The sequence below is a fragment of the Gopherus flavomarginatus genome, chromosome 2 (genome assembly GCF_025201925.1).
Source record: "Gopherus flavomarginatus isolate rGopFla2 chromosome 2, rGopFla2.mat.asm, whole genome shotgun sequence".
Lineage (NCBI taxonomy): Eukaryota > Metazoa > Chordata > Testudines > Testudinidae > Gopherus > Gopherus flavomarginatus.
The window spans coordinates 175,341,729-175,362,714 of record NC_066618.1 but is presented as its reverse complement, the minus strand read 5'-3'; the positions used below and the strand labels follow the sequence as shown (position 1 = coordinate 175,362,714).

At 42.4% G+C, this 20,986-nt stretch overlaps 1 protein-coding gene across 1 annotated transcript; it reads right to left on the bottom strand.

Moving 5' to 3' along the window:
* Nucleotides 1–378: 378 nt before the first annotated feature.
* On the bottom strand, nucleotides 379–13,465 carry LOC127044880 (leukocyte elastase inhibitor-like). The gene is made up of 7 exons (XM_050940130.1): nucleotides 13,285–13,465; nucleotides 9,841–9,972; nucleotides 8,510–8,653; nucleotides 7,847–7,964; nucleotides 6,080–6,222; nucleotides 937–1,092; nucleotides 379–789 (listed from the first exon to the last, which is right to left on the bottom strand). Exons 1-7 carry the CDS (start codon nucleotides 13,450–13,452, stop codon nucleotides 385–387), a joined length of 1,266 nt encoding a protein of 421 aa, XP_050796087.1. The 5' UTR covers nucleotides 13,453–13,465; the 3' UTR covers nucleotides 379–384.
* Nucleotides 13,466–20,986: the final 7,521 nt, after the last annotated feature.

The following is a 20,986-nucleotide window of genomic DNA, read 5'->3' as shown; positions in this document are numbered from 1 at the left end:
AGTTCAAAGATGGCACATGAGCTGCAACTGGGTAGTATGTCAGTTGGTTAAAAGTATAGTAACAGAGCAAGACTCCATTATAACTAACTGATCAGAAGCATGAAGGTGCTATGCCAAGTACTTCTTGAATTTGAGCTCAGGCTGAACTGCTGACCTATGTTAGTGAAAGGGATTCTGCTTTGTGGGAGTGGTCTGTGCCCCTGATATGGACCCTAATTCTCTCCTTTCTAGGGAAAGAGTCTAAAAAGCTATCACCAAAATTCCTAGCTTGTTATTTCAAAGGATTATAAAAGCACTATGAAAAGAAACCTGTCCTAGTATTTCAGAGTAGAAGAATATAAAATAATCTGTCTGTGCTTGCTGAGGTAGAAAATTGCCTCGATTTCAAGGGGAGCAGAGTTTTCCAAGGAAGAGTATGGTATTGGTGGGATTGTGCTGGATAAAGAAAAGGAAAGGATGGTCAGCCATAAACAGACCACCAGATAGATGGGATCTGTTAACAACAACACTTCCTGTAGCAGCTGCTGCCAAAGTGCCTTCCTCATTAACTTCCACATAGGCCTTGTGGACAACCTTTGACAGAAACAGCTTCCTTGAGGGAGCCATTCCAGAGAGATCAGCTTTTAATTCCTCAAAGACATCAATCATCCCCATCTCTTGTAAAGGTAAGTTGAGCTCAAAGGTGTCTTCAAGCTTGAACCGGGGCAAATACACCTCCACTTCTCTATCTCTCATACTTTCCAGGGAAGTCCAGTGTATTAATTTCTCATAAGTCATTGCCCTTTCAATCTATAGGGTCCAAAAGAGAGACAAGATAAATGACAAAGGAACTGAGAAGTTCTGAAAATTCAGATCTTTATCCAAACTTAATTCAAATGAAAAGGAGAGCCAAAGTTCAGGCTACTTCACAGATATTCAGTAGTATAATGTCTTTACCTGTTCCAGACCAGTGATGTCATCGGGTAGCAGTATGATCATACTCAGGGATTTTCCAGCATATGGGATCATAAGTATCTGAGCATTCATCTCCTGTATATGGGCAATTTTAAATCTGTCTTTTTGATACATCATCTGCACAGATTTGCTTTCATTCTATTTAAAAGAAAATGATACATAAATACAACTGACAGTGCCCTCCTGCATTTGAACAAAAGACAATGTGAAGTGTTCACAGGAACTCTGATTGCAAATAGGATAAATATTTTATGTCACTTATATTAGTAAATGAGAAACTATAAATTAAAGCATATCAGAGTATTGCTCAAGCTAGTATTTAAAAGGGGATTATCATTTGAAAAACAGAAGGTGCTGAAAACTGAACAAAGTGAGGGAATGTAGTAGATTAATACCAGGGACATTCACACCTGAAGATCTGGGGCCTGAAGTAGATCTCAAACACTGCTGTAAATCAGGATAGACTCTCGTGAAGTCAGTACTGATCTGGTGTGAGAGTCAACTCACAAAAAATCAGGCAGCTGAGTTCCAGTGCATAGGCCAAACTCTGCTTTTAGTGCATTGATGTAATTCCACTTGTAATTGAGTTCAGTGGAATTACTCCAGATTTTAAGTGGTGTAATGGAGAGAAGTTGGACCTAATATAGATCACAGACAAGTGGTCTGGCAATGTTAACTTAGGGTAAAATGTTCAAAAGCTGCTAAGTGACTTAGGCTCCTAAGTCCCATTTTCAAGCATTATTAAGGCATTTAGGAGCCTATATATCATTGAAAGTCAGTGGGACTATTGAATTGATATCAATGACTGAAAGAGAAAAATCTTTATTAACTCTTTCACTGTTCCACAGTGATACGTCATTTTCTGCAGATGCCTTGGATTTACTCTGTTCCTCGACAATCACCCAAAAACATTCATTCTAAAGTTGAAAGTTTATTGATTAAACACCAGAAGGAATGCGGCATTAAAATAAGCAATTATAGTGAAACTGGAATTGAGTGTTTATGCAAAACAAACTTAATTAAAACCTATTAAAATTTGTTTCCTTTTGCAGGAGGCGAAATATCAGTTTCTCATATTTCAGCAACTGTTCTTTGATGAAAAGAAAGGGTATGTGAAGGCTATTCACTTCTCCTTTTTTTTAACAGTTCTCTTCACTTCTCTCTTCACTTCACTCTTATTCACTTCTCTTTTTTTTATTCACTTCTCTTCTTTTTAATAAACACACAAAGTGGAGGAGAAACAGGATGGAAATGGTTGGGGAAACACAGGCTCTTACTTTCTTCTCCACCCTCACTCTCCCCCAAGGTCCCATCCCACTCTGCAGGACCAGCTCTAAGCACCAGCAAAGCAAGCTTGTGCTTGGGGCAGCACAAATCCAGGGGTGGCATTCTGGCCTTTTTTTTCTTTTTTTTTTTTTTGCTTGGGCAGGGCAGTTGAGCTCTCGAAGCTTGGGGCAGCAAAAAACCTGGAGCCGGCCCTGCCACTCTGTCCCTACCCCCAAGCCCCCACCCTTGGTCCACCTCTTCTCAAACCAGCTCTGCTCCCTCTCCCCTCCCCAGCATCTCCTGCCCACCACCAAACAGCTGATCAGCAGGTGGTTGGTGGGTGCTCAGCACCCACTATTTTGTTTCCATGGGTGCTCCAGCCCCAGAGCACCCACGGAGTTGATGCCTATGGTGCGGAATACAGCTTTTGTTGATGTTTTTGGAGCACTGGATGGCTGTTCAGTTACAAATAGATGCTTTGGCTGGCAAGTTGACCATGACACCTGTTGCTTGGATTCTGAGTCACATTCCCGTCAGGGACATTGTCTGATTGGGCCTTAGACAGGGCAGGATTGTGGTCATGTTATCAACTGCACTGCATCAGCACCTGGAGATTTCAGAATTTGATGAAAAGCTGAGAGCATGAGAGAGAGGAAGGAAGCGAGGCAGAAAATAACACACAAGGAAAAAGAGGCAGAAGAGGATCTTATGTGCCTCTGTGGTGCTGGTAACTAAGTACCCCATCAATGGACTGAGGACTGGCAGTCATTTGTTTTTCAGGACACAAGCGAAAAACAAAGTTTGCTGAACAAGAGCAAGGTCTGCTGGTCTTCTTGGGATGAAAATCTTTCAAGCTGGTCTGTTCCTTCTTTTCTGGGTCAAGGGAGATGAGATGGGGCAAGGTGGGATGCAAGGTAGGAAGGGAGATAAGATTTTTTTCCAAAAAGTCTCCTTTTAAGAACCACAAAAAAGGGAAAAGTTGGCAGCATAGCTTATCCCCTCATTTTTTGTCCAGCAATTAGACCTAATATCCACCATGCCAATTCTGCTTCATTAACTTCTGGCTCCATGTCATCTATTTTTTACCAAGCATGATTTCAACAGTCTTTGAACCATATCAGCAGGCCTTTTGGTTTGGACTAATCCAGTTTCTCTGTCTTGTTCTCTTGCATGTGTTCGTAACATTCATTGTTGAAAACAATTTGATGTATTTTCCATGGTTAATTTCCTAGCAGGCAAAAAATTATAAGGTATTGCAACATCTTATGAACTTTCTTATACTCTTTACAATTGACCTCACAATAGGGGTAAATTTCAGGCATGATAATCACAACAGGACGAAAGCTTCAAAATCACTGGAGTGCTTTTACCTAGGGATAATGAACACAATCCTTCTCTTATTGGCGTAAATCAAGAAACACTCTATTGAGGTCAGTGAGTCTGGTTCTGTTCTTTCTTACACTGGTGTAAGTAGGAGTAACAACACTGAAGTCAGTTTAAAACTGGTGTAAGTGGGAGGAGAATCAGGTCTACTGGAGTTATGCTGGTATAAAACCAGCATATATGTGATCAGTCCTCAAGTGACAAGATCAAGGAAAATACCCACATTCCTACTGGTTAGGTTCACCTTCCTGCTACCTTTCAAACATTTTATGTCATTGGAACTACTTGGCATGAATAAAACAACACAGGAGAGGTGAAAATCACTGCTAACCAGTCATTTAAATAACGTCTCTATGGCACTGTTAGGTAAAGGAGAATTGTAGTGTTGCTGAAAGCCGTACAATAGAAGCTTTTTGGAAGGGAGACTTCCCCGCTACCCATTCTGCCTGTGACACAGCTTCTTCAGAGGCTCCATACAGGAAGAGATCTGGGATGACCTAGGCTGGAAAAAAATGCTAATGTCTGACAAACTGTACAAGTGTAGCCTTCCTGTTTTTATGAACCGTGCAACCAAATCATAGTTTGTCTCCTAGAATCATGAGCACTTCAACTCTGGAAGCTCCCCCGTCTGTTTGTACCTTGCCCTGTACAAAGACAGAGCTTAATAGCAATTATTTATTATTCCTCTTCCCCCTGCGTGAAGAAGATATGGCTTTAAACTGCTAACCCCCTCTGAAGTTCACTGCTTATGCAAATAGAGTAGGTCATTTTAACAAATGGGATTTCAATACCTTGCTGACTTTTGTTTTCCAACATTTGTTGGGAATTCACTTTCACAATTTCTCCCCATCTCTATGGGCTTCTGTATGATGTAGCAATTCAGCACCCATGTTCAGACTACAATCATATCTAGGTTTCCTGGCAGTCATCCATTCATATCGCTCATCTTTGAGAAATTAACATCTTTATTGGGCATCTCATCCTTTTCAATATCTTCATTTAAGTTGTTGCTCAAGTCTTATTTTAGGTGTAACCAATTTGCTCAGCACGGAATCTTTAAGGTGACACCCTTTTTTACTGTTCAATAAAATTCCCCTCTCTGCTAATCTTTATTAAAATAAAAAGGTGTAGCCAAGATTTGTATGCGATATGGTGCTCACATATGCACTGACTGTTCTCAGCTGTAGAACAGACTCTTTTTCCATATTCTGAAGAAAATAGTAAAAGCTTTAGATATAAATGAACCCATTAGATATTGTAGCAACATCATCTTGCTAGTCTCTTAACCCTGCAAAGGAGAGGATGGGGATACAGGTTGCTGACCTTTTTGTTTTTAATTAGTGAAAAACGAGACTCTCAACAAAAATCTGCATGTTTTATTACTGTAGAAATTCAGGTCTCATCTTATGTATTTTGTTTTTCCTAAAAGAACTCATGGATGAGATCTGGTAAGATGCTGGCACAATAGATAGCAAGCAAGCAAAATTGAATTAAGTGAGAGAAATGACTGTTTATTTCTGATAACATCAGTTGGACTCAAATACTGGAAAAATATTTTTGTAAAGATTCAATATGTCCCAACTCTTTTGAACTGGCACCTGAGGCCTCTAAGAACTCAGCTAAAGAGAGAAAGCCAGCTTTGACATTCCCTGAATTCCTATGGCAAACAAAGAAAAAAAGTTACATTTTTCGGACATGATAAAAAAGCAAACACAAACCTGTTTTTTTGTTTTGTTTTTTCCTTCACTGTTTGCCTTTGAATGTGATGTATAATAGGCATTTTGTTGCAATTTCATTTTTAAATTCCCAAAACTTACACTTTTCATTAAAGTATAATGATCACTTAATAAAATCTAACACAATTGCCTTAACCTTGTGAGAAATCTGAACTTCAAATTTTCTTGTTTCTCTGACAGATGTGTGTGACATCACTAGTATCATAAACAAATTCATGTCTAAACCCCAACCTTCCTTCCCTAGGTTTCTGACACTTATCTGGTATTACGAGCACCTGCAGGACTGAGTTTAAGATTCTGAAGTAGAAGCTCAAATTTTCTGCATATGCTCAACTTTAGTCACATGAGTCAACGGACCTATGCTGAAATTACTTACATGTTTAAGTCGTTCCAGGATCATGGCCTAAGGGAAGCGGTGTTGTAGATTAAAGAAAAGAAATCTGTATCCTAGTGTTTATACCATGTTCCAAGTATGTATCGTACTAAGCATCTAATCTTGCTACAGTTTTGCTCGTTTTCTTCATTCACTTTGAGATCACTGGTCACTACTGAAAAACAGCCCTGACATCTTTCATACAGTAGAAGAGTCGAGTTATGTTTAATATATACCCACATGTTGCTTGTAAGGTTGATAGGATGCCAATGTCTATAGGTCCATACCTAAGTTGTGTCCCACAGTGACTTTATTGAAGGTGTCTAAGATAAAGCAAAGCTAAAAATATAGAATGCTGCTATAGTACCTGGTTTATCCTAAAGTCTTTTGGCATTGTGTATTTTTCTTCAAACTTGTATTCCCAGGTTGCTTTGAAGTAGATTGCATTCACTAGCACCAGCACAGCGGTTGGGTCAATAACACCAGAAACAAAGAGTTCCCTGATTTTACCTTAAAAACAGTCAGAGAAAAACAAGCTACATGCAAATTATCATTAGAGACAGATGGATCTAGCTGAACTTTCATATATCAATATTTATTTGCAAGGTTAATTTAACATGGGGAAAATCTAGTGCTTGGCTCTGCAAATTAAATCTTTCTGTTTACCCTAAGAACGGTGATGAAATAGCCAGCTGCATTGTAAGCGTCTCTATGCACTGCTAGTAATATGGCTCAGCCCTGATTTAGAACGATTAAGTAGATACTTCACTAAACCCATCACATTCAATGAGGGTATAGACATTCACCACTGTGCAGGGGACCAGCAACATTTCAGTTGCATTTTTTAAGTCAAATATGGACAGAATGGTTCCAGTGATTGGTAATAATCTGTGTCATTTTTTACTTCCATTCTGAGGCCTGAAGTTGGAGTTAGCTGGTACACAGGCCTTGGGCTGGTTCTCTGTACAATTATGCATTTCCAGCATTGTGAGGCTTTTTTTGAAATGTTGGCCTCAGGTTCTAATACCAGGAACCTGATTGAAAACAACTCTTTCCACGTGGGTCATTGGACAGTCATCAGCTGATAACTTCTTATTCTCAACTGACTTGTTTACAGAGACAAAGACAAATCTATGACTTAGAGAAAAGCTCCACCACTCAAAACCGGTCCTCTGAGCCATTCTGTCCACATTCAGCTTGAAATTTCAAAGCTTGATTATCTTTGGCTAGGTGAGACTGCAGCCTAGGCAATGGGAATGTGCCATATACTTTGCTCAAGCCAGTGTGCAAGAGATCATTACTCATGTTTGGGTCCTTAAAGGAGATGGTAACAGAAAATGTATTACTCATGATGTGACTGACCCTCCCTGGCAGTTAGGATATCATCCACACCTTGGGCATTGCTCTGTAATCTCTGCTTCCCACACAATCAGACTCTTGATCTGTCTTCTCCCGTTCTCTAGCTTTGCTCCACCTCACAGCTAGATCCACAACTTCTGTTGCCCCCATTTATTGCCCCAGCACTGTGGACCCATATTCTTGCTATCAACCAGGATATGAAGGCAATATTATAAAAATGAGGATATGATAGCAAATTCATATTTTTAATGTAAAAATATTTTAGACAAGGACTCACACCCTCATTTTTAAATTCCCAAAACTTACACTTTTCATTAAAGTATAATGATCACTTAATAAAATCTAACACAATTGCCTTAACCTTGTGAGAAATCTGAACTTCAGACTTTCTTGTTTCTCTGACAGATGTGTGTGACATCACTAGTATTATAAACAAATTCATGTCTAAACCCCAACCTTCCTTCCCTAGGTTTCTGACACTTATCTGGTATTACGAGCACCTGCAGGACTGAGTTTAAGATTCTGAAGTAGAAGCTCAAATTTTCTGCATATGCTCAACTTTAGTCACATGAGTCAACGGACCTATGCTGAAATTACTTACATGTTTAAGTCGTTCCAGGATCATGGCCTAAGGGAAGCGGTGTTGTAGATTAAAGAAAAGAAATCTGTATCCTAGTGTTTATACCATGTATAAACCTTTTGCTTTCAAATCCTGGTTCTTGTTTTGTTGAAACAGTGAGAAAAACCAATGACAATCAGACCTATGCTTTCTTACCTTGTGTCTTGCTTTCAACCCAGGAATTTATTTTCTGTCTGGCTGCTTCTGTAGCATTTTCAAAATCAACTGTTTGCAGCATTGCTCCATATAATTCCTTAGTGCATTCTAAATATTGCTGTACAGTAAAATAAAGATCATTAATTAATGTTAGAATCCATAAATCAGATCCTCCGTAAGAAACTGGGTGACTCAAGCCAATTAGAAAAAAAGCCATGCTGTTTTACAATTTGTTCAGGACTGAATTTGATGAGGAAACTAAACTTTAGCCCTGACATCAAGTACTAGAAGTTTATTCATTGAGCAATTGGACATAGCTAATTGCCTTATAGTACAATCATGAACTGGACCCTTATTACATTGGTGATTTTTCATGGAGAATTACTTACCTACAATAAGTGTAAAAATAAGGATTAGATAAGACATAGAAAGTTACTGTTCTTGTTACTTATGTTGAGCATCTGGTGCATTCATCCCACTAACATGTAGTTGAACAAAAAGAGAAAAGTCTCCAGACCATGAAGGAAGATTTCCAAAGGCCACAAAGAGGAGTTAGGCAGCCAGCTCCCACCAAAAAATCTTGTTGAGTTGGCAACCCTGAATCTGTGGTATAAAGGTGAGTTTCGACTCAGTTCTCACATGTAACAAACACTGGTAACTTACCTGGTGAAAATTATATCCTTTTTGTGCAAACAGACTGTTGGCCAGACTCAATACATAGCTCTTGTTGAGATTTTTCAGTTGGGAAAGGAGTGTCTGGAACTCTGTGTGGATTCCTCCAACCAAGTCACATTGTGAAAGAGAAGGCTTCAAACAAGGTAGAAATAAAGACGCTTCATTTTCTCTTTGTTAAATTTGTATAAAAGTTAAAAAAACAGGACCAATACTCAAACATCTGTATAATGTAACTATCTCTATCAGTGTGAGGTAGCATGAATATAAACAGGGCCGGTGCAACCATTTAGGCAAACTAGGCGGCCGGCTAGGGCGCCTAGTGGTTGGGGGCGCCTAGAAGTCCTCTCAGGCGAGGAGGTGGAGTGGAGGTGAGCTGGGGGGGGCGCGCGGGGAGGGCTGCCCACAGTAACAGGGGGTGTGCACAGGGGAACAGCTCCCCGCCCCAGCTTACCTCCACTCTGCCTCCTCCACTGAGCACACAGCCCAGCTCTAAGTCTCCTCCAATCAGCTCCGCAAGCCTGGTCGGGGAGGAGAATTAGAGCAGCGCCGGCGTGCTCAGTGGAGGAGGCGGAGCCGAGGTGAGCTGGGGCAGGCTACCCAGGCAGGGTTCGCTGCCGTGGCGGGGGTGGGGGAGAGGGGGGAAGTCTCCCTAGGCAGGGTTAGCCGCCGTGGCGGGGGGGGGGGGAGTCTCCCTGGGTGGGGTTAGTTGCCGTGGGGGGGGAGAGGGGTTATCTGTTGCGGGGGGAGTAGCTGCTGTGAGGGGGCTCCCCGGGTCGGATGCTGAATTATCTGCTGTGGGGGGGGGGTTAGCTGGGTAGGGGGGTGCAAGGTGGAAGTTTTGCCTAGGGCGCAAAACTTCCTTGCACTGGCCCTGAATATAAATAGCAGCATAACCATGGTAGCACAGCTAGTGGCAACAAGTACAAGCCTGCCTGAAACTGGTGGGCTTGTATTCAGCATGGCTCAGCAGTGCCTCCACTGCCTATACCTCTGCCAGTGCGGCTACATTGCTAGTTATACTCATGCTACTCCACTGAGAGCTAGCATGAGTAATTGTACACACACAGGGGAATTGATCCTCCGGCTCTTAGTACAGAGTGTGTGCCCATGGGGGTGTGTGTGCATGTCCATTGATTTCTCCAGGATTGGGCCTTTAATCAATCAATCAAGTATTTTCCAGATCAAGTATTTTCTAGTACACTAGAATGGCCTCCTGCCTGTGATCATGACTCCTCTAATGGCTGTCACTGACCATTAACTAGTCTGCAGCTCCCCTTACAGCTATGAAAATGCTACTCAGTCTTGTTCAGAAGAGGTACCTTTGGGAAGTGAGAAAGTTGATGATATTGCCCTTCATTGAGATATTCTGGCTCAGCTTCTGTCGTCCCACTTTCAGAGACAAGCCCAGTTTCGAGATTTGCACTTCTTGCAGCTCTATTCAAATGAAGAACCTGTGGTTGAAATGGTAATATTACTGCAGCTGTAAGTGGCATAAATGCATTCCACAGAAAGGCTTTTTCTTATCTTAAGATGTTCATTACACTAGATACTAATTACAGCGCAGCAGGAAACAATTTTCCTGTTCTGACAAAATACTTGAGATTTTGAGAAGTTTTCCAGTCCCAAATTGGGATAAAATGTCTAAATCTAAAATTTTTGAATCCACAAGCAAATAATAATAATAATAATAATAATAATGTTGTCAATCAAAACATTTTGTTCTGATGATTTTTGAAACACTTCAATTTCTACTTTACATTTTTAAACTATAAGTAGATTGTTTCTAATGTAAGCAGTCAGGATGAGCTCTACTCTGACATCTGGTGGTGAGTTGTGGAAAAGACCTTCATGGGCTGGCCTTGTTTGCAAAGGCACACCCACCCTGCCTAGCAAGAGCCCACAGCTGCCCAAATGGTCACTTTGTCTGCTGTGATCCCCAGTTTCTCTGTTATTGGGGCAGGAAGAATAAAGCATTGTTACGCTCATTATGTGAATCAAGGACAGTGGATCTGTTTTATGACAGAAGGACTCACCATCAACTAAGTAGCACTCACTAGATAAGGGACATGGGTTCCAAAACCCAGTGAATTGAGAGAGGCTGGGGGTAAGCATGTAATGCTTGGTGGTATGGGCCTCTTTTGAGGGCCTGAAATACCAGTTGCACCTTCTTCTCTCTCCACTATTGAATAGCAGAACTGATTTTGATTCCCTTAAGAGTCTAGTTACAGGCTGCTGAGCTGAATTCACTTTGGGCCAATGGTGCAGCAGCACTGGGGCTCCCCTACTACAAGCTGAAATTGCTAAAGAGCTAAAATTACCAAGAGCTGAGATCACTGAGTTCTGTGTTAATTAGTGGGGAAGCCTGAAGATATCTTGCTAGGCAGCTGGCAGAGCAGAGCAGTTTGTGGGATGATTGGAGCGGCCCATGGGATGGCAAGTGGAGTGAAGCAGAGTGGAGGTGAGCAGTTTGTGGGATGGTTGGAGCAGCCCACGGGATGGCGAGTGGAGCGGAGCTGAGTGCAGCAGTTTGTGGGATGTTGGAGCGGCTCATGAGATGGCTGGTGAAGTAGAGTGGCTCGTGGTGAAGGCTGCAGCAGAACCCCACGGAGAGGTGGAGCACTTGGCCTCAGACCACATAAGGTGCTCAGCCCGTGCACCCCTTTTCCCCCATTTCCACCCAGGGTGGGTAAAACTTTGCAGATAAACTTTTGAACTCTGGGGCTGCACTGACCAGGGACACAGACTTTTGGGATGTTGGACTTTTGGGATTTTGGGTGATTTTTTTGGGTTGCTGGACTTAAGACCCTGAGGGGAAAAGGATACTGCCAAACTTACTTAGGGGGTGGGAGGGTGTCTTTTGCTCACAGTTTGTGTTATGAATGCTGTTTGTGGTGTTTCTCCAACATAATGCCACATTGTTTCCCTCCCTTATTAAAAGGATTTTGCTACACTCAGACTCCGTGCTTGCGAGAGGGGAAGTATTGCCTCTTAGAGGAGCCTGGGGGTGGTATGTAATTGTCCCAGGTCACTGGGTGGGGGCTCAAGCCGGTTTTGCATTGCGTTATTGAAACAGAACCCCTAGATACTGAACCTGGCCCTTGTTGCTGCCAACTCAGATGGGCAGAAGGGTTACACTAATTAATCATTTTAACAGGAAAACAACATTTTCATTTTGAAAATGTTTAAGGGGTGAATCTCAGTTTGAGACAGACACTTGAATTCAGAAAGAAGAGACGGTATTAGCCCCTTTCTGGGGAAGATTGGAACTCCATCACTGTTTTAACATAAGCATATTCAGTATAGCTGTCACGGCCATTGGGTGGGTGAAAAGGGAGCAAGCTCTGTCCTGAGCTTGTTCGTGCAGCAGTAAGGTCCTACACATGGTAACCTAAGAATACCAATCATAGGGTACGTCTACACTACAGGATAAATTCGAATTAGCTTAAACCGATTTTATAAAACAGATATTATAAAGTCGATTGTGCGCATCCACACTAGGCACATTAATTCGGTGGTGTGTGTCCGTGGTCCTAGGCTAGCATCGATTTCTGGAGCGGTGCACTGTGGGTAGCTACTGTAAAAGAATGAGGCCAATAATGTCGATTTGCGTCCACACTAACACTAAATCGATATAGTAATATCGATTTTAGCGTTACTCTCGTTTTGTAGGAGTACAGAAATCGATTTAAAGAGCCCTTTAAATCGATATAAAGAGCAGTGTAGTGTGGACGGGTGCAGCATTAAATAGATTTAATGCTGTTAAAATCGGTTTAACAGCATAGTGTGGACCAGGCCATAGAAATGTAGGGCTGGAAGGGACCTCAAGAGGTCATCTAGTCCAGTGTTTCTCAACAACCTATCCATGGATTGGCACCAGTCCTTGAAATCTCCGTGACACAGTTTAGTAAGGCAGCAAGCTGACCATGGTATCAAAAAGGTTGAGAAACACTGATCTTGTCCAGCCTTTTGTCCAGTCTTTCAGAAGATTTTGACCAACTTTTTTTGTTTTTTCAGCAGCTTTTTGCCAAAACATTTTGGTTTTTGGATGAAAAGGAAAACTTTTTTGACAGAGGAAAAATATCCTGATTTCTGACCAGCTCTTACAACTTTGCTAGTGGACAGGAAGTTCAAAGGACATTCTGAGAGGATGAGTCATACACAGTGTTCAAACTTGGGAAAAATAAAGCTGCAGTGGCAAACTAAACTCTGACTTTCTGATGAGCAGTGAAAAAGTAAGGTTTATATTCAAAGGCCTGATTTTCAGAGAAGTAGACCTTCCGCAGCTCCCTTTGACTTCAAAAGGAGCTGTGGGGCTCAGCACTTCAGAAAATTAGACTCCAAAATGTCAACATTGCACAGCTGAGCTAACACCTCATTAAAATGAACAGGACAGTTCACACCTCTCAGAACAATTGCTCCAAGCTTTCTGCAGACATCTCTGCACTGCTTATATTTCCGGTTTCAAGGATTTCTTGACAAACATAACTACTAGAAAAATTATTTTTAAAATGGAGCACAAGATGGCGGTAAGGGAATGGTGGCAGACTGCCATGCCACCATGTGACTTAAGTCCTGCCTCTATGCCACTGAATCCTGATTGTATCATTAGACAGACACTACATGCAGGTGATAGAAATCATGATGCAGAAAATGCACTTTTAAATAAAATTATCACATAGTTTGTTATTACTTTTAATGTTTGCCTTAACAAAAAAAAGCTTGTAAAATATAAAAGCATGTACAAGTGTTTTGTTGACACTTACCGTTTGCATCTGAGTAGCAGTGTTACCTCTGGCACCCAAAAGGACCATGACCAGGCCAGTAGAGATACTCATAGGGGAGATGAAGATGTTTTTGTTTGCAGCATTTTTGTTCAGTTCATTGTAAAGATCAAGGCCCATTTCAGTAATTGCTTGAGAAATGGAGCCCATTGTAAAGTCACAGTGGACTAGAAACAAAAAGAAGAGAACCAAATCTGACTAATTTACTTTGCTCAACAGCGTGAGACTAAAGCCTGAGTTCAACTGAAATTACTGTATTTGATTGCTAACCAACAGAAGCTTAGGTGCTCCTGAGCCAGGGAGGCTACTACTGATCATCATCAACCATCTTGTATAGCCATGAGACATCTTCTTTCTACTCTTCTCCACTTTCCAAGGTACAGCTCCTGACTGTGCCCAGCTTAGCAGCAAGAATGCAGCTCGCCTGGGCAATGATACTAGATCCAGAACTGAACACGCTCTGATTTCCTAACATAGTACTGGATTCTTTTCTGCCTTACTGAATGGTCTGCAGTGTTGTTGTAGCCTTGTCAGTCCTAGGATATTAGAGAGACAAGGCGGGTGGAATAATATCTTTTATTGGACCTTCTTCTGTTGGTGAGAGGACCTGAAGAAGACCTCTGTCAGCTCAAGAGCTTGTCTGTCTCACCAACAGAATATTTAGTTCAATAAAAGCTATTTCCTCTTCCATCTTGTCTTACTGAATGATAGCTAAGCGAGTAAGGACTTTGAAAAAGCCCTGGCTAAAATTGTTTGCTTTGCTCTTTCATGATGGGCAGATCATGTTTTTGAGAGTGCATCACTATTAGAATACTCTGGACTAGTTAAAACAGCGATAGGAGAGAATAAACTAATTATATACTAGATATAACCTACTTCTCCCTTATAACTATGAATAGTTAGTCACACAGTAAAGGAAAATAAATAGTCTGTTACTGTCTCTAGCAATCACAATAATAGGCTAAGTAGCCATGGAATAGACTTACAAAATCACTATATTTATTACAGGATGAAACACTCAATGGAAAAAATATGAACTATAACTTTACTACTTGGTCCTTAATGAAAACTATACTATATACAGAATGTGAATAGCTTGCCGGGTCCCTCATTCTAGTGCGTCCTCCTCTAGTCTGTCTAACTAAATGATCAGAACATGCCTTTCAGGCAGGCTTGTTCATCTGATCTTCACCATGGAAAAAACGAGCTTATTTCAGATCCCAGCTCTGTTGAGCGAGAACCAGGGAAGGAGATCAATGTCTCTTGCTTGCTGTAGGCCACTGGCCCTGAGACTGAGCTGGGTAGCACCCAGCCCCCAGAAGAAACCGAGTCTGGAGAGGAGCTGCTGAGATTGCCAGCAGCTGACTACCCCTACTATCCCTGGCTACCAGAACCCCTCCCTCGATTGTGGTAGGAAGTAGCCCAGCGAAACCAGACTTTAGTCTGGTTTTGCTGTCAGTGCTCGGTTGGCATATTTTGGTGGTATCCCCACTGACCTTGTAGCAAAGCCCTCTGCCACTGTCAGGGCCCTTGACTGGGACCCAGTGGAGTAGGGTGGGATCCTACTTCCTGCTGCCAACCCCACCCCACCCTCTCCCCACCTTAGGCTGCCTGAGAGCCAGAGTCCCCCTAGGGTGTTGGCTGCTCTACCCTGCAGAGAAAGCAATTTACCAATCAAATCTCTCTTGTTAATATGGCATCTTAGCAATTAGCCATAACTGAACAATACAAGTTTTAAAATCATTACAATGGAGTAATTAAAAAGCATGGATTTAACCACCAGTCTCCAAGATTCAATTTACATTTTTAAAACAGTCCATAAAACAATATATAAAAATAAAATTATAGAAGTTAGGAATAAACAGATCCATTTAGGCCATAAAGAGCATATCCTTTGCACAATTTTTTTTCTTTTTTTTTTTTTTTTGGCTGCTAATGAGGCAAATAGAGCAACTGCCCATACAACAGAAACATTATTGCTGTACAACTAATATTCCAGTTTTTGAGTCAATGATGCAAAAGGCTTCTGAGCCAAGATTGGGAAGGAACATTTTGTTATCAAACAGCAATAAAAGTTGCAAAATAATAGGCAACACAGCAAATCTTCAACCTGGCCACGTCACCTGCACACCCAGGTCGGTTAAAAACTTTGGGAGGGAAATACCGCCTCCCCTCTAACACCACCAAAACCTCATTGATAAAAAAAGTAAAACTAAAAAGAGGGCAGAAGGCAGCCTTGTTGCCAGTTGTAATAAGAATGAGGTCAGTTAAAGTGCCTTCCACCCTGTTCTGACCCTGGCCACCATTTGACCATGTAGGGGTCTCAAAAGATAAAGTAACTAAGATATATCCCAGCCTTCCTTAATTTCTCCCAAAGAATCAAAAGGAGACTTCAGATCAACAGTCACATCAAATTCTCCTCTTAAGGTAACAATATTTATAAATCAGATGTGTGGGTCTGAAACAATTATCTGTGGTTGAGCAGTCATGCCTAAAGCTGGCTTGTTCTTGTACAGAAAGGTCAAAGCTCTCAGCACAGTCCCTTAACCTCCCCTGAAAATAACTGGTTTAGATTTTAAAGAGCAAATTTGAAAGGCTGATTGGCCAGTAATTCCCAGGATTATTTATATCCCCTTTTTGTAAAGAAGGGAAAAAATGTCATCAGACCAACTTATAGGGTATAGGAAGAATCAGGCAATATTTTAAATGATTGAAATATAGAATGGGCTCAGGATGACTAAATTTGTTCTTTCCCTCCCATGTAAGTTACTTTGTGTTCAAGTTTTGAGGAACAACCCTGTTAAGTCAGTGTATTGGTGTATAAATTATAAGCAGGGAGTTATAAAACCAACATAAGTTTAAGTGAAATTATACCGCTAGTGAGGTGAATTTATAGTTCTCCTGACTGAATGGTCCCTTCTGGTGTTACACTCTGTGACTATAGTTTACAAAAAAACACAATGAATGGCCAAATTGATACAACTGAGATACTATCAATGGAATAATTTGTTGTCTCACCGGTTGCTACAATTAGGAAGTTAAACCAAACTAAATGAGTAAGTTAAAGAAAATGCTCCTTTTAAGGTTTTATAACAAGGTTAATGGGAGACTTCATTCCCTTTAACTTGAGTAATTTAGCTCAGGGTCTGATAAAAAGCAGAGGCTGTTACTTTGGCTTGATTTTAAAGTACAATGCTTAAAAAGATTCCCTGGTAGCTTCCCTTTTGGCTACTTCTTTCTCCCATTAAACTTTGCTATTCAAAAAGACAATATTATACTTGGTTTGTTTAACATATTTCCCTTACCACATTAACACAATGCCTGTAATCTTCTCGCAGTCTGGCACACAGAATGTTTTCTAAGAATCTAGATTTATAGCAGCTTTAGAACGACACTGATTTAACCTACAGATCCTTTGCAGTTTCAACAACAGACTTAAGGGTTTAGTATCTACTTTAGGGGTACAATGAGTAACACACAAGGATGCACAATCACACAGACACATTAGTGGGCATTGGAGCAATTTGAGCATCCTCAAGTTGCTCTTCCAAAGGATTTTTGTTCCTTCTCAGAGTCTTTAGTTCACATGATTGAGCTTAGCTTAGATCTAAATTGATATTTACAGATATCTTCCTTGGTGCCAAGATGTAGCTGGAGCTCTTTCATATGTGGTGGGGTTTGATGTTTACTCTCTCTGTGTGGCACCTCAGGCTTAACTAAGATGGTGGTTGGTGTTCTTAATTTCTCCTTCTCTGGGTGGCCAATCCAGAGCATGGATCAGGATACAAATGTTCCTTACAAGGGAAAAGCCCTGTGTTATGTACAGAAAGCAATTTAAATGACACTGATATCCAGAAAAAAATACAAAATGTGTTTAAAAATCTCAAAATGGAAACAGAACATTTCAAAAGCAGCACGCAGAAAAAGGTCATGCTGATACACCTTTCTGAGAAAGCAATTTTCCTGACACAAATACAGTAAGCTAAGTATTTGCACACAGGTACAGTAGCAAGTCTGATGATAGTAACCACAGTTGTGCTTTGATGGTTAATGTGAATCAAAGATGCTCTAAAGATGGGCTGTCAGTTGCTGATATTTGCAAGAAAAGCAAATAGCTACTTGGAAAAGATGTTTTTGGAGAAAACCACCCAGCTACAATCCTTTTGGAGGTAACAAACCTTTTTCCATGCCTTTGTTAAACAGGGACAAACCCCTCTTATGCAAACCTTTCTATCAAATGTTTGAGTGTTGTACCTGAAATTTCAGTAAATACCATTAGGAGGGTAAAAGCTGTTCCCAAAGAAAGAAAGCTATAATATCAGTAAAAATATTAAATTATACAAGGAACAGAAATGGAAGAAAGAAGGGCTGGGTGCTAGGAGAGATGCCAACCTAGTCTGAGCATAATTGCATATTTAATAAGATTTAAAGCAAGTTGGAACCTATTGTGCACAGTGCCTTATGGCAGTTTGCATTGCATCAATCTGCTCTCACTAAGCCACTTTTAATGCTCCATTGTTTCTCAGAAAGAAAAGAAGGGGGGAATTTGGTGGACACAAAAATATAGGTATGCTTCCTATTCTAAGGATTGTGAAAAGCACATCTAAAAGGCTCTGTTCACATGAAGAGCTGTGCTGGGTGAAAGGGATGCATATATATATATATATGGAAGTATTCACCTATGAGTTATGCCTCACCTTGCATCCTCAAAATTTTAGCAGCCTGAATTTTTCAGAGGCTTTGTGAAATCTCGAAGAGCCCTCTTTGTGCAAAATCTCAAAAGACTGTGCCGTTGTAGTGTTTTAAGTGTAGACAAGTCCTTTGTTTTGGCTGCTCGTCTTGGGACATCTTGGGCCTGATTTTCCATAGTTGAGCAGCCCAAATGCCAGTTGTGCCAGTTGGAGCAGTAGGCATTGCACTTCAGTGCATTAAAGCACTTCCATGTGACACTACCTATAGTGACAAGCGCTTCTCTCATCAGTATAAGTAATCCACCTCCCCAAAAGGCAATAGGTAAAATCTGCACCCGAGAGACATAAATGCATTGACCTATCCCGAGTGTAGACAGTGCTAGATCAATGGAAGAATTTTTCCATTGACCTAGCTACCACCTCTTGGAGAGGTAGATTACCTATAGCTGTGGGAGAAGCCATCCCATCATCATGAAATACTACAGCGCCCGCGCAGGGCCAGCTTTAGGCCGATTCACCCGATTCCTGGGAATCGGGCCCAGCGCCTAAGAGGGCTCCATGCTTTAGGCGCCTTTTAAATTTTTTTACTTACCCTGGCTGCGGTCTGCTCCAGGGTCTTCCATGGCCCCGCTCCCTTGACCAAAGTGCCAGCAGGAGCGGGGCTGCCCCACAGCCCCGCTCTCTCAGCTGGAGCTCTGACCAGAGTGCCACAAGCCCCGCGGCCCTGCTCTCCTGGCTGGAGCTTTGGCCGGAGCGCGACAAGTCCCATGGCCCCAGCTGGAGCTCTGACCGGAGAGCGACAAGCCCAGCGGCCCCGGCTGGAGCTCCAGCTGGAGCACCGCAAGCCCTGCGGCCCCGCTCTCCTGGCTGGAGCTCCGGCTGGAGTGCGGCAAGCCCCGTGCCCCCGGCTGGAGCTTCAGGCCCTTTAAATAGCCCCCAGAGCCCTGGGGTAACAGGGGGCTCTGGGGGCTATTTAAAGGGCCAGGGCTCCAGCTGCCTCTGCCATCCCAGTCCTTTAAATAGCTGCCAGAGCCCTGCCGCCCCCATGCATTGCTCAGGGCTCCCACAGCTATTTAAAAGGTCAAGGGCTGGGTAGAAGCAAGGGAGCCCCAGGCCCTTTAAAGGGCCGGGGCTCCAGCTGCCTCTGCTGCACCCCCTGCCCTGCCCGCACCAGCCCCGCCCCCCGCTGCCTGCAGCCAGCTCTGCACCCCTGCCCACAGCCAGACCCTACCAAACTCCCTGCCCTGTCTCCAGCCAACCCCTGCCACACACCCCTGCCCGCACCAGCCCTGCACTGCCCGCCCTGCCCTGTCTCCAGCCAACCCCTGCTGCACCCCTCGCCTGAAGCCAGCCAGTCCCATACTCCTGTCTCCAGCCCTGCCAACCCCTGCTGCACCCCTCTGTGGCCCTGCCTGAAGCCAGCCCACCCCACACTCCCTTGTCTCCAGCCAGCACCGCACCCCTTGCCCTGCCTGCAGCCAGACCCTACCTCCAGTCAGCCCTTGCCCTGCCTCGAACCAGCCCATGTCCACTGCTGCCCTGCAGTTCCCAGACCAGTAACCTGCACACCTGCTTCAACGAGGGGGCAGGAAGCAGTGAGGACCCACACATGTGCACACCCCCAAGGAGTGGCGGGGACCCACACGGCAGTCATTAATAATCAATCAACAGCATATATGATGCAATGTACATCATATACAATTTTATTATTTATATAGTTATGGAAAGTAAATAATACATGCAAGAAATGGAAGGCTTTATTTTACACTTTTTTCTTTTTAAGTCATCCCTGCCAGGGCCCTCCGAAAGTGTTCGAAGTGGGCCTCACACTTTCTAAAGCCGGCCCTGCTCCCTCTGTAGCATTTTAAGTTAAGATATATCCCTAAACTCAGACAAAACTGTGAAGAGTGGTGACTGATTTGTCAGGGAGACAATATAATCTGATTAAACAAAGGGATCACTCACCAGACGCCAATTCTAATCCTGATGCTGACACAATGCAGCAGATCCTCAGATAATTTACACCATCTTTCTCCATTGACTTCAGTGGAGCTGTGTCAATTTATACCAGCAGAGAACCTGCGCCTGAGTTTGTGATCTTGGGCATGTTAATTAATCTCTCCGAACCTTCATTTTTACAGCAGGAAAATGGGGAATTTGAATAATTACCTACTTCATAATTAAATATTAGCAGAGCTTTAAAAGAAGAGGGAATAAAATCAAGATTTTGTGGCTCCTAGTTCTCTTTAATCCATAAGTCTCGGTGGTATTGGAAGGGGCCCTTTTTCATCCATATCCTTCTGAGTGGGAATTTGAGAAAAAATGACTGTTTTCTTTTTCAGACATACTTCTGTGAAACAGTATTTCACCCAACTTCGTTCCTTTAAAATTGGTTCAATTAGTGGAAGTTTTGCAAACTAGAAAGCAGGTGAAGTACATTTGAAAAGCTGTCATGATAAATGTTCTGCCCAGCTGTAGTTGCAACGTAGCAAAGCTCAGAGTGAAGGAATCCTGAGCCCCAACACACATTATAGGGTCACCGTGCTGGTTACTGTTGGGAGCGGGAGTAGAATATGAGTTGTGCACTCCTACTTCCCCTATGTGTTGGTTTGGGGCCAGATAGATTCCTTCTGTGAGAATCATGTCACTAACACTCTCATTTTTATGGACTTCAGCATGAACCTGCTTGTCTTGTTTATAAGATTTATCCCATTAAATAGAACTACGGTCATGAGCAAAGCAAGCAGAGTTCAGCCATCAAAGCTGCCTTTAAAGAGACCTATCATGGGTTTCTCGTTTGTTGTGCCCTTGTTGCTGTACAGGATTTCACAGAGAAACAGCACAGTCTAGTGGGTGTGGCACTGTGCTTAGAGTCAGGAAACTTGGATTCTCATCCCAGCTGTACCATTACCTTTATGAGTGGCCTTGGGCAAGACACTTAACCTCTGTCTCTCAATTTCCCCATTTGTAAAATGAAATAATGCTGATTGTCC

Coding starts and splice junctions, on each gene's coding strand:
- LOC127044880 (XM_050940130.1), bottom strand. CDS start 13,452: ATGGGCTCCATTTCTCAAGCAATTACTGAAATGGGCCTTGATCTTTAC. Junction 7,965..8,509: donor AAGGATATAATTTTCACCAG/GTAAGTTACCAG, acceptor TTTACTGTACAG/CAATATTTAGAATGCACTAA. Junction 6,223..7,846: donor GGTTGAAAGCAAGACACAAG/GTAAGAAAGCAT, acceptor ACTGTTTTTAAG/GTAAAATCAGGGAACTCTTT.